This window comes from Falco rusticolus, chromosome 5 (assembly GCF_015220075.1).
Source record: "Falco rusticolus isolate bFalRus1 chromosome 5, bFalRus1.pri, whole genome shotgun sequence".
NCBI classification, from domain to species: Eukaryota; Metazoa; Chordata; class Aves; order Falconiformes; family Falconidae; genus Falco; species Falco rusticolus.
In genome coordinates, this window is record NC_051191.1 from 394058 (window position 1) to 408616 (window position 14559).

At 37.6% G+C, this 14559-nt stretch overlaps 1 protein-coding gene across 1 annotated transcript in view; it reads right to left on the bottom strand.

Annotated features, from left to right (window-relative positions):
* COG5 (component of oligomeric golgi complex 5) overlaps positions 1–14559 on the bottom strand; it is a 183659-nt gene that overhangs the window by 104143 nt on the left and 64957 nt on the right. The window contains exon 7 of the mRNA XM_037387915.1: positions 2716–2846. Coding sequence (XP_037243812.1) covers positions 2716–2846 — 131 coding nt within the window. The remainder of the gene's footprint in view (positions 1–2715; positions 2847–14559) is intronic.

Consider the following 14559-nt stretch of genomic DNA (forward strand, 5'->3'; position numbering starts at 1 on the left):
CAACAAGAGCAAAGCTGGCTTGCTCTTTCTAAAAGGATTAGGAAGACAAGCATGGTTAACAGCTTTATGAAAGCCTGTTATGTCTAGACACATTGACCTACACTTCTAGTTTATACCCAGATGGCAGCATTAAAGATACTGCCATGAATATGACGGAGGAAGCCTTCACGTCTGAAATGGTCAGTGGCTAATGCCACACTTCCAAAGGAAGAGGGAAAGAGAGATTTCATTTCTTCTGAGAAATGCACAAATGCTACACTGATGAACATACAATAAGAATGGGAATTACAATGCAGAGAAAAAGACAATGTATCACTTACAGGTTAAGTATCTGCTTTCACGTGCTACTGCTGACAGTTACTTGGGAGAATCTGGGCACACCTCATTTTTTATTTAATGACGTGTAAGTCACATGCTAATCAAAGTTAGAAAACAGTTTCTTACCTAAACAAAGGAGATAGATCAAAATGTTGCAAGGGGCAATTTAAACTTTTTACCTCTATTCTTGTTAAGTTCTAGCAGCATCTCTGAAAAAAAAGCTGAATTCTACAGAAGACATTCACCAAATTCTAATGACTTCTGCTTAAAAGTTTTAAACTTAATAGTTTTACTTTTTTATGTTTCCACTTCCTGCTTCTCTTACAGGTAGACACTGAAATACTCTAAAATGGAGATGTAAGACTGACTTTCTTCTTAAGGTACTGTTGAGAAGCACTAGATGAAATACAGAAAGAGAGCTTGCTGTTGTGTAGGCAGTTGATCTTGTATATTATTTACACAGCAGATCAAAACAAAGGTGAAAACTAAAACTGCAATTGCAAATATGAATATCAAATAACTGAAGAACCACCTGCACAAATAAAGATGCAGTGCTATTCTCAAAGGTACAGACTGGCTACCAGAATAGAAACTAGCAGGAAGACAGCCCACCTGAGGAATTCTGTAGTACAAAACACAGAGGAAGAGATTAAGATCCCATGTCCTCTTATGGGAAATCTCAGGGCTTGGAAGGTATAAACATCAATCAGTTTGTCAATAAAACACACAGCTACAATAATAAGAATCAGACATACCATCCTGCTAGACATATTCAAAATTCTAGTTTTCTTAGGCAATGCCTGCATGCATATTTTCTAAAGCACACACTATTTTTCCAACATCAAATCCACGAATCATATCCAAAAACAAAACTGTGAAGCATAATCCAACACCTCTTCATGAAAACATCCCCACTTCTGATATGACTAAGCACTAATAATGTTCTTCCAAACAATCTTCCATTGGCTGGAAACAGGCCTCTGGCTAAAGCACAACAGGCATATACTTTAATAATCTCTTGATTACCTGGATACAGCCTGGAACACCTAATAAATCTATCTATTTTTCAAGTGGAGTGGGATTGATTTCCCCTGGGTTTCTTTGTCAGTTCCGTTTTAGTACTTAATATGAAGAGAAAATTATCAGAGAAGGTCAAATCTGACATGAAAAACTAGGAGGACTACACACTGATGAAGACTTTTGCTACATTTACAATAAATGTCCACCTGCTTTTTCTTAGGCCCTATCATCGTTCAGTCTTTATTTAATATTGCATATGCTTCATAGCTTGTAACAAGCTTAATCATAGCTTGGCAACATGCTCAAATTGCCAGAAGTTTCAACATTTGAATAGTAATCAAGTAAAAAATGGGGTGGTTTTTTTATACCATTTTGCTATCAATAAATAGTCAAAGGTATTCACCACAATCATGACTTCTTACTGCAGGAAATAACTTGAAATGAGAGGTCTAAATAAAACTTTGAGACACAGATAATTTTAATCCTCAATTATCTAACCAAGCCAATTTAATGAAGAGATTTTCCATTCTGTATATGTCCTATTTTCATGTCAACTTTCAATAGTATAAACAAATGCCATATTGACTTACAGGTAAATTTAACCATTGGTAACAAACAGCATAAAAATCTTGTTCTAATCCTCTTTGTTCTCTAATTTAAAACCCAAATTTGTTAGGAATTTGTACTTTGTCCTCTTACCGTTGTAAAGGGGATTTAATATATTTTTTAAAAAAGAACAATAAAAAATATACACAAAAGAACATGATTTTTTTTAAAAGGCCAGAAGACAGCACTAATGATATTACAAGTAGTTAAATAATAGATGTAGCCAGGTTAAAAATGTAGATAATTGTATTTAGTATGGATGAATGTAATTATACATGTTCATTTTGATATTCCCTACGGGGATTATTTACCTCAAAGTTCAAAATGCCCTTTAAAGTTTTAATGTCAAATCTTTTAAATCATTTCAATATATTACTGTATAGCTAAAATGTAGAAATCTTACAGTTTTAAGAAACAGAATTTTTGAGATTTACCTATAAAGCTTGGCAATATTGGCAATGTAGTATACTGTGCTTAATGCAAAGTCCTATCAAACATCAAGCTTTTATCACTTTAACACTTTTAATATGTGTTTAGAGTTAAACTACTCATATTAGTATCAGATCCTGCAAAATTTTATTCTTGCAAATATTTTACAAGGCCAGTTTTGTCAATTTCTTTGGATATTCTCAAGCGTGAAAATTTCTCATGTTAAGACTTTTTTCATGTTTAAACTCTATTACACAGAGCTACGCAAAATGAAGGAAATCAAGCTCCAAGCACTTTTACACTTCACTTTTGAAAGGAAATAAAGAAGAAAGTGTATTTTACCTGAGTCTCCACGCCTTGCTCAAGCAACCTTTTAGCCTGATTTTCCACCTCAAGGCGAGCTCTTGCAATAAAAAGCAGATCATTTTCAATTACTTCTATTCCAGAGAGATCTATCCCTTGAGAAAGGTAATCTATAAAAGCAACAAAACATTGATAACCATGACATAGGATAATGGAACATTTTAAACATCCTGAAACATTTAAAAGTTAGTTCCAAGGGACATTTTTGCATGTAACATCTGACAACAGAGTATGTCAGAGTAATGTATTATACCAGAAAAACTGAAAATCAGAAGATTATTACTCAAGAAAACCTGGATATTTAATACACTGAATTTAGTTCACCACACTTCTCCAGACCCAGACACTGCTGAAGAGGTGCACAGCATGAGTTCCAAGAACTCCAGAATCTCAGTCACAGGGCAGGAAGTCATCTCCTTGTCCCAAAGGATTAACAAGATAATTAAACTTCTCTAACCAGATGTCTGAATATTGAATAACCATGATTTGCTCTAAGATCTGAAAATCCAGATGTATTACTGGTTTACAGATTCAGATTATACTTCATATATTTAAATCACACTTCTAAACATTTGGAATCAAACACAGAAGAACGGCAACAAAAGAAAACAATCTCCCCCCCATTTTTAATCACAGAAACATCACAAAACTTATCATCAAGGAAACCACCATCAGCAGAGCCTCTATAGATTACTGGGCTGGACTGGCATCTGTAGCAAGAAAATCTATTCAAACTCAACTTTTGTCACTGGCTATGCAGATTTGGCCAATTCACCTTTCACTAACAGCCACTTAGTAATGAGAGCACTCCAGCAAGTAAAAAACCCAACATTTGATCTCCCTCTATCAAAGGAGGTTTGAATCTGTGATATTTCTCCCAGACACATTAACTTTCTTTTTTTTAATTCCTGTGCTTTGGACTATTTAGGCTTTTCACATTGGACAATTTCAAATATAAAAGACAACCCAGGGCATAAACCCAAGGTTTTCACACTCCCTGAGGTCCCCGAGTTCTGTGTTCCCTCCAGTTGGCTCTTTGCCTGATCTTGCATGCCTGACCTAACTATTGACCTGTCTTTGAAAGAAGGGCTGGAGGATGCCTCTTCCCAAATGTCTTTGATTTCTTAGTCACACTCACTTGGGACTCAGAACTGCATGTTCAATTTCCTTCAGGCTAATGAAAACCTATAGTTTAGATTGGGCTAGAACTCAAATCATTCAAATGCTATGCAATTACACCCACAGTTATCGTATATTTTTGCAAATCAAACTGACTATGGCCACTGCTCTGAAATCCACATTCCCAGAATATGAAAAGCATGATCTGAGAACACCTACTGCTTTAGGCTCTTCCAAGAACAGACACACCTCTCCACTTAAAACTCTGAATTACAACATAAATTAGGTGGGAACTGGATGATTAAATTTATAAAATGAACACTTCTGAACATGTCTGGGTGCATTAGATTAGACCTGCAGAGAAATGTAAAAGCAGCCTGGGAAGGTACCCAGTGAACCTGAAGAACCTTCAAAGTTAACAAAGCCTCTCTTTTTTTTGCCTTGCCCCCCCCCCCCCCTCCTTTTTTGTCTTTCTAGATTTAAATCATCCCAATTCCTGATGTCAAGGTAGCCTAGACCTTGACACTACTGCCTATCTCCAAGATAATGCAGAACTAAGAACTAGTCTCATTTACACATTTTTCAGCATTTTGCTCAATCAAATCAGGTCATCCACCGCTTCTTTTGAAAGAACCAATAAAACTAACAAAATTATGGCCAAGGCATTTCAGCCAGTGTCAGATACTTCCTTCATAAGACAATGTTCCACTATTTCCATTTATAACCAGCCCACTACGACTTCCTAATAAAGTTATCTTCTTCTTATGCCCCCCAGTAAGTTTCTTAAAGCACAGACTTAAATTCCAACTAAGCAAACAGAACTTTTAAATCTTTACCAAATAACCTTTCACTTTCATAGTCAATTATTTTTGTTTATTCACAATAAACTAATTTAAGCCTCAAATCAATTTTAGCAACCACATGGTCACAACTGAATGCAACATTTCAAGTGAATTACTTCACAGCTATGCAGAGAATATCCTCGTACCTGCATATGAAAAACACTGCATAAGAAACTAAAGCAGAAAGTTTAGAGAAATACTGCATTAAAGCTTAGTAAGGCACAAAGGAAATCAGTTCTCTTAACAGTACAGTATGGCAAATAGGTTTTAATCTAACTAAGAAAAGACCTGCAAATGCTTTGTCTGTATGCATTTGTTTAAAAATGGATCAGAGAACTCAAAGGACAGCCAAGCAGCAGGACAGCACACCTCATGCTGCACAGGCTATTAATGAAGCCCTATATGCAGGCATGCTTGCAAAGCTGCTTTTGCCAGGGGCTACAACAGCCACGCTTACCCAGTTACTTCTCTGCAACTTTTTGCTGTGACTAAGCTGCATACCTACAGGTGGCTTTCCACATAAACCTATTAAAACTAGTATTAAACTCCCACTAACTTCAACTACTGACTTCAATGAGTAATTGTCTTGAACGTGAAGACTAGTCCTCTGACCCCTTCCTCTCAGCTGTACAAAAAAAAAAAAAAAAAAGTGCAAGGAACTACCCACAGATTATGTCTACTGCCACAGTAAATTCTGAAGTAGTTTCTTGGCAACATGAGATTTAAAAAGGTGCAGATATCACCAAGGACTTACATAGCCCATAAATATAAGATCTGCTGTGAAGTTCACTTATGTCACAAAACCATATTCTGCAACCCCACGTTACTTAAATAAAATAAAAATATGGTTCTGATCTCCTAAATCCGCAGAAAACGCTGTGGAAGAGAACTAAAAAAGAGACTGTTTCTCCCTGCTGTATTTTAAAATCTCAAAATCTATATTAAGCTATTTCAAGTGCTAAAAATCTAATCCTTCTGATGGTTTTAAGAAAGGAACAGAAAGACCATGCTGCTTTGGCTTCTGCAAATACTTCCATCTGTGTCTAAGACTGGCAGCCACCTCCTGCTCAACTGCCAAAATCTGCAGCTTTGTTCCAGGTTTCCTGCAATCCTAACAAAATGCTTTGGGACAATGCATTTCATTTAGCAGGACTTCAAAACAGAGGGCCTTTCTGGGGGTTCAGTGGCTAGACATCCTGCTACAGATGCTCTTAGTTGCTATTCTAACCAGTAGGGAAGCCATAGCAATCATATTATCATATTTTCAAAAGGAAAGCAGTTTCCATAAGGACAGCAGGTCCATGGCAGAAACACCTCCAAGTGATCTCCTGCCATTCCCATGTGAGAGCAGAAGCTGCAACACAGGCAGAATATGCACCTTTTGATAGCTTTTATCATCTAAGCAGACAACGTCATGTTAGAAATCTCTACACTCGCCAAGAGTGATGCTGCCACTGCAGACAGCACGATGAAACTGAGTAGAAGGGTGGTTGGCCAGATCATAGCCAGAGCCACAGTGCATGCGGGATCCAGTTTGTTTAAACCACTGCAGAGGAAATTGCACATTCCAACCAGTCAATTTTAGTTAGCGAAGAAACCATGTCACATGAAGTACAACAAAGACACTACCAGTGATTAACCCAGGGACCTGCCAAATCCAGGATTTTGCTTCAGGCATTTGTGCAATCATTATTTTGTTTCTTGCCGCGCACAGTCAGTCGATAACACTATGGTCACGATCAGAGGTGAGGCTGACATGGGCTCTGAGATACTTGTGTCTTCTCAGGAATTAAGCAGACACAATGGCTCATTCTCCCAGTTAGCACAGACTCTGGGGGACTGGGGCCAGGTTTAAAACTTGTCATCTTTCCTTCTGCTTTAAACTTAAAGCACTAGAAAAAACTAATACTATATTAGAGAGTATAGTATTTATAACTGCCACCTCTACCCTAACAGATTTTAAAAGCAGATGTATAACATTTTGTTAACTTTGAGAAGACTTCTGCTTTAAATGAATTAGGACCTAAAAGTCTTATAAGATGCCATGCCAGGGCTGGATGCAGTTAGGATTGGATGCAGCCACAACAGGCATTGCCCTCACGCTAGCATGACATGCAGCCTGCTGCTTCAGACACTTCTGCTCAGTGGAGCCAGAGGGGAAATCAGAGGAGGGAGCTACAGTGCTACAGCCATTCCTCTACCTCTCATCCCTCTGATAATTCTACCTTTTTATATGGGTTCGTAAAAATAAAGGCAAATCCTTAACTCTCCCATAGGGTGTTGGTATTGCTTCCCTTCTAACTATCACACCTTATTAAGCTTGGAAAGCACAGCTGGAAATGACTTTTTAAGGACTTAAAATACAGACTGCCTGCTGAATCCTCTTCTTGAATGAAAGTATTCTATGTCAAGGCAGAATACACTGAGCCCTAGGAATCAGTGACATTTATAACCTACCTCAGCCTAACAAAGGGTTAGAACTTTGTATTTCTTAAAGAAAAAATATTTTTGTCATTACAGCTCCAAATTTTCTTGGTTTACTAAATCTGAACAGCTTTTCTAATCTACTGGCTGAGATGCTGCTTACAAATGCATTTTTTAAACCACCATTTCCCAGATAGTTATGTAAGAGGAGTTTAATAGACAGAAACAAATCCGATATGCACATAGTACATTAGGTAGAAAAACAATACTTTGAGCAACACAGTTAGCTTTTCTTAATCTAAGTGACTGAACAACACAGAATTTTTCTTTTATGTGTTCTCATCTTTTGACCTCAAATATTGCTCTGTGACAACATATAATGAAGAAAGGAAAAAATCTGAATTAAAACTTTCTGTAAGTATTAAAATATGTTTTGGGAAAAAGCTAATTATGAAGCTAGCATCAATACGACGTCCACAAAAAAACGTATTATCCTCTTTTCTTAAACTGAGTTGATTTTGAGCTTTTGCTAGAGAATCAACAGAAGTCTACCGAGGACAATCAGGTGCGCTAAACAAAGAGGAAACCAGGACAGCCAGTAATAAACCAATGTCATTACACTGAGTCACTCAAGAGGCTACCTGAGCCAAAAGAGAAATCCTTCTGTGCTCTGAGAAATAACCTCAGTGATACTAACAAAGAGGGGAAAAGAATGAAATTAGAAGAGCTAAAGTGGATTTCCCTAGGAGCAAACACCGAAGATCAGCACTGCCCCACCAATGCATATGCAGCAAGAATAAGAGATGTTTTATAAGAGATTGGGGGGCGGGGTGTGTGTGAAAGGAAATTAAGCCATTCCTGAAATTCTAAATAAAATCACAGATTTGTAAAACCATAAACTTTTGTTTGCCTGTTTGAGGAAGGCTTATTTGTTTTGTATAGGTCATTTGTTTTATTTTGCTTCTGCAGTCTCAGTCACAGAAAATGTCGATGATATCTGTATCCTAAGGCTGTTCTTTTTCAATAATGAAGAAAATTTACAATTTTGTAATTTTTACAAACACTACTATTTTTTTTTTCAACAGGTCCAAATGATACCCAAGAGTTCTGTTAGGATTTAAGTATGCAGAAGATGAGAGGCTACCAAAACATGATTTGTTGAGAAATACTGTAGAAGACTGCTACTGCACAAACATTACAGTGCATGCAGCACAGCATTCATACTGAAAATTACTCCAGAGGTAACTTAAGCATCAGAACAAATTGGTTGAAACTGTCCATTAGAAATAGCATATTAAAAATAAAGAATGGCAAGATGGCGTAAAACTGCAATGCCGTTATTACTTTCAGCTGACCTGACTGCAGGCTGCTCTGAACAGAACACGCGCTCATTTCTACCTCCATGTCCTGAACCTGCTTCTCTGTTCTTTCACTCCAGCCCTGCCTCCAGGTCTTGGCACTCATGAGAGTTGCTTCTGTTGAGTTAGCTTCCATCTAAAGGCATTCTCTCATCTGGCTCATGATACAGACACAGAAGAGCATAGGGAGAGGGTAGGAACCCACAGGTAGGATACAGCTTCCCCTCTTGGTGGAAGCTCACATGTGCATTGGTAGATGACGTTCATGACACTGAATCTAAACTGCTATTTGCAATATTTATTTCTGTTACACAAAATTAGAAGGGAGTGGACAGATACTGCAAAAGCACATCAAATCTTTCCTACGAGGGAGGAGTATTCAGTAATGACAATCAATTTCAGTTTTGAAAGGGGTTATTAGACTTTCACAGTCTTTGGTCTTAAAGCAGTGCCTAGATACAAGCACAAAACAAACAAAATGAGTGGACTCATTTGTTCGAACTGCTAAGGACCCATTTGAATTTTTTTCCATCTGCTTCTAAAGTACCTCAAAGTAATTTGCTAATTCAAATGGGCCACAAATCTAATCCAGCACGGAAACTTCCATGGTAGCTAACGGAAATGTTAGCTACTGAAAAGGAAGGACAATATCCTGTTTGCCTCACTTACATCTGAACCAACAACCCAGGACACCGCTGGGCCTGAATAAGCCGATTTGTTTGTTTTTATCAGTGCAGATAATATAAAACTAAAACCAGTCTTAGACCAGGGCCTGAGATCCCAATACCTCAGCAGAAACCCAATGCTTACCCTTTTGTGAAAGCAACGTAGTATTTTATATTACATCTTTATTCTCTAAGTTGAATAAGTGAACACCCTAACTTAAAGAACTTCTTGTGGTGCCTGCTTCTTGGAGGCACTTAAATTTTTCATTCAATTGATCCACAGAGCAGATGGGAATGGCAAGAGGAGGCATATTTGTAGGTCTTCAAACTGGAAGGTGACACCTCCAAAAAGAACCTTTCTCCATGTTCTGTTTTAATCAAACTAATTCTCCACATAGGCCGAAATGACTGCCCTACACTGCATCAGGCACTGAAGTAGTTGCTGAAGCAAGGCTTATATTAAGCCTTTAAATCAAATGAAAGGGATTTCACTAGTTACTATGAAACAATACCTTATAGCCATCTTATACAATGTGAACTCTTCAAAAGAAGATGTTTATTCCTATAAAAACTGCATAGATTATGGTGCCTTGTGAAGTGTTCAGAAGAATGCAATTGTTCTATACTATGTGCCATATACAATATGCCATATATTTTAGATATACTTTACAAAATTATCAATTTTGAATCTCAAATTATTTATCTTTCAATTTTTCTGTAGGTATCATGAATAGAGATTGAATAGATACCGGCCAAGTATCTCTGCGTCCTCTTGATAGTTGCAGGCGTGGCCCTGTTTATGTACATTATTAAAGAGGAAGAAGATTTTATTTTACTAAAATGCCAGTTACTTACAAAACCCCTGCTATCTTTCCTTCCTTTTCCTACTGGACAAGATTCCTGCAAACATTTCCTTTTCTCAGTGAAACAATCAAGAATAAAATCTCTCTCTGCCACTAAAATGCCATTAAGTTCCTATGAAAACTGATCTGTGTTTAATCAATTCCTACCATCTTAAAAATTAACTACTTGTATCCATAATACATAAGGTTTCAGTTTTTAGCTGTTTGAGCAACATTAAGTGAGGCAAAATTGTCCTGCTGGAGACAGAAACTGAGTGAGGCCCATGGTGCTGTATTTCTGTTTACTTTCTCAGACAGCACATTAACACACTCTTGCTGCTTAAGTCCAGAAAAGGAAACAGAATGTATTAAGACTACCAGGTACAGTTTCTGATAGATGCCCCCAGTGAAGGGGAACATTAAAAATAAAAACAGAGGAAACTTACTGTTTCTCTCCAGACTGCATGCACTAAATTCAAAAAATACACCCGAAGTTGATAACAATACTGGAGGAATAGTGGGGAAAACCAGCTAGCTATTTTTAACATATTAAAGCTGCATTTAAATTGCCTTGATGGAAGAGTTAATTCCTACTGCTCTCTGGGCTGGAAATCAGATGCCAGGCTGGATCTAGAATTGATGGAAATGAGTTTGATATCTATTTTTATCATCACCACTGACTTAACAATGAGCACCATATTTTGGAGACATTCCTGTGAAAATGCCATGATTCAGAAAATAGCTTAACACACCAAGACAAACATTACTTAGGTCTAATCACAAGTTATACCACACTACTCCCACATTCACTTAGGTCTAAAGCAAGAGCTGTTGAACTCCTTTAAGGTTCCCCCACCCACGCACCATTACATCTCCCTCAGCCCTCCCCCTCGCCCTTGAATACAGACTCACAACCTTACTTAACCACGACCTACTAAACCTGCTACTTGCTATTTTGCCCACTGTCTCCTCCATCACCTGGACCACCAGGCTCAAAGGGGACTGGGCAGCAACTCCACATCCTGGAGGCTGATACTGTTTAATATCACTGTTAATAACCTGAATGATGGGACAAGATTAATCCTCTGTGAGTTTATGGTGACAGCAATTTGGGGGAAGTGCTCAGCACCCTGGAGGGCAGGGCTGCCATTCTGAAGAACCTCAACAACCTTGAGAAATGGCCGGACAGAAACATCACAAAGTTCAGCAAAAGCACGTTAAGCCCTGTTCATCTAGGATGGCATGACCCTGTGCGCCTCGCCTGAACAGGCCAGATGCTCACTGGCTGGAAAGAAGCTTTGCAGAGTGGACAGTAAGTTGAACATAAGCCAGCAGTATGTCCTTGTGGCAGAGGCAGCCTACTGTGTACCAGACTGGGTGCAGCAAAGGTGTAGCCAGTAGGCTGAGGGAAGTGATTATTCATATTATTTGGCATTTGTAAGGCCACTGTACTCCATACCTCCCAGTACAAGAAAGAGATTGACAAACTGGAGTGAGTCCAACAGGGAACCACCAAGACAGGGGACTGAAGCGTATGAGCATGACAGGCTGAGAGAACTGAGTTTGTTAACCTAGAAAAGAGACGATCAAGAAGAGATCTAGCTGCTGTCTTCTGCTACCTAACAGGTGGTCAGGAGAAGACAGAGCCAGACCTTTCTCAGAGGTGCACACAGGTAGAACAAGAGGCAAAAGACACAAGCTACAGCACAAAAAAGACATCTGGGGAGAATACCACATTTGTGGTGCTGCCCACCTTACCCATGAAGGATATTAACCTGCAGGAATGCACACGTTCGATTTTAATATAATTAAAATTGGTAAAGTCTGAAACATTAAGATCTAGAATGCTAAGAATCACCCTAAGCTTCTTATGCCTTCCCTCAAAACAAGCTGATTTGAGAAACTTCCTCAGGAGCTCCAAAACATTTTTAGTAACTAAACCTGCTTTTTTTCTAAATTCTCTGTGATAAGATACTGCCAAAGAACTGTAACATTCATGCCATTCAGCAGCAGCATTTGGACAGAGCAAAAATCAACTCCACCCTAAATATTCTATCTGAGATATGGCCTGGAAATCAGAAATCATTCAAAAGAAAATTTCTTACACCAATACCTATAAATTACAAGTACACCAGGTCCATAACATGATCCAAGATGTATAATCATGAAAACAAAGCCAGTATCTATGTCATTTTAAAAGGCCACATTTTATTCTTGCAATTAAGATTGCTCTTCATTAAAAATACACTTCTTCATAATAAATTCACTTAAGTTTAATTTCGACACTGCAGAGATAAGGAACTGCTCTTCAAATTTATGTGGCCTTTCAAAACCAAATTTACTGTGGAAACAAAGCAGTGAAACCTCTACAAGTCAATACTCCTCTTGGGCTTTTTTTGGAGCTAAGTAAAAATAAAAGAATGTTGCCAGTAAAATTCTAGTTGTCCTATTTCTATTTTGAACAGACTTCATAGCATCACAGACGCAAAGCAATGTGTATAGCATATGTGAAAAAGATGGAAACAGAAAGGGGGCAGAAAGGTGTAACACAGAACGGGAGAGAGATAAAACCCAAATGGGGGATTACCAAAGAAATGAACTTACTGGTTGAAAAAGGTGAATATGACAGTATGCTCAAAAACAAGGTACAAAAAAATATGAAGGAATGTAACTTGTGAAAGAATACAAGTACAGATCAGTTTATCCAGTTTGGTCTTATTAATCTGTAAGAGTAATTTAGTGCCATCATCTGCTTTCCTCCTTGACAGTTTCATCCCCACCTCTACCTGAGCCCATTGCTTTGCACTGCTTGCTCATTACCAATGCAACGGCATTTCTGCTCAAATTTCAGGAGAGCATCCAAAACTGGAAAACAAAGAGGTAAATAAAGCTTGTTTTTAATAAATTTCAAGCAGATGCTATTTAGGATTTTTACTGTCAGGAAAATATTTCTTAAAATCCCAACAGGTGAACAACAAGCAGTGCTCGAAATGGAGTATCACATCAATATATAAAATGAAGCAGGATTAAAAGAAATGTGCTCATATCAGCAAGAGATAATTGCATTGAAAATATATTGCAACTGCATCATAAAACCACGTAAAGGAATTATGCACTTTCAACTGTATTACTGGAGCGGCTGAAGAAAACCATCTCTTTCCCGTACAAAGACAAGGACTCATCTAAACGGAGGTATATGACTTCATCTCTTATTTACAAAGTAAGCATCACAGTCATGAAAGCAGGCAAAACAGTTATGATTAAAGGGATGTAAAAGATAACCTAAATTTACACGTTAGTCTGAAAATACCAGGGGTTTTGGCAGCTTTTAAATATCATTAATATGTTATAATTCAATAGCTAAGTAGTATTTCTTAATATAGAGCATTATGTAAAGGTACAGCGATGCAGTTTAAATCAGTACCGTGCCCTGCTGCAATAGACACATCAATGATAAAAGAAAATGAGGGATAATGGATGATGTGTTCCAAAAATCCTAGTCAAAAATAGCTTCTTTCAAACATCCCATCAGTTGCTGAGATGGCAAAGATGGCTGACTTCGCTGAATCAATGCCCTCAAAGGAGGGCAGAAGAGATGTTGGTTCATTGGTGTGTTTTAATTCATGTTAATGGTTAATGACCTAATTCTTGAATACTTTTACATCTCAGTAAAGGTATACATGGACAGTGACAGACTTAAGGTGTACAAGTCTACAGCTACCTTACTGAGTTAGTAATTTCTAGCTGCACTTCATTTTTTCATTTCAGTGAGATATATCCTACATTTTTTTTAAGTTTTTATCATTATTTTTGCACTAAAACATGCATCCAAAAGTGTCAGTTTGTACAAGAGATAACATGGATCACTTCTAATACATACTTGTAAATGCCAGGAGATACTTTAAGATCAGTAGTGCTACTGTGCTGTAAAATCAATTAAAAAAAAAAAATCATGGTATTTTCTTGTCCCCTGGATAAGGGGGAATACTACTTTTTTCTTTACTATATATATAAGCTGCAAATATTTCTTCCACGTTCCTTTCTCCTTACGGGTGTCTCCTGTTTCTTTTCAACACTCACCATTCACTCCTTCCTTTCTTACACCTTCAGGAAAACATTTCTGCAAAAGCAGAACTGCATTTTCTTTAGTATCAGCTATGTTAACTCCCTTGGTAGTTTAGAATATATTTAATTTTTCCCTTTAATAAATACATATTTATTTCCTCTCACCTCTTCCTTGGCATACCATCAATAACTTCCTGCAATTAGCTGCAGATTTACTTGATGTTATCATCTTTAGAGTCAACAGATGTTGCACAGGCTATAAATCACACTGGGTTTATGTACCTCATACTTTGTGGAAGAACACAGAGAACCCTGTGTTATCCAGAGTGCTTCCATAGACAATGAACATAATTGCAAAATTTTATAACATCATGCAACACATCTTATCTCCTACGGTAAAGCCTTTTTAAAGTTTAGAAATCAGCCTATGGCACAGATCTGCCCAGTCTGCCAGAATTCTCACCAGTTCTTCTTAGCAGTAATAAAAATTAGCAATAGTACTAAAAAG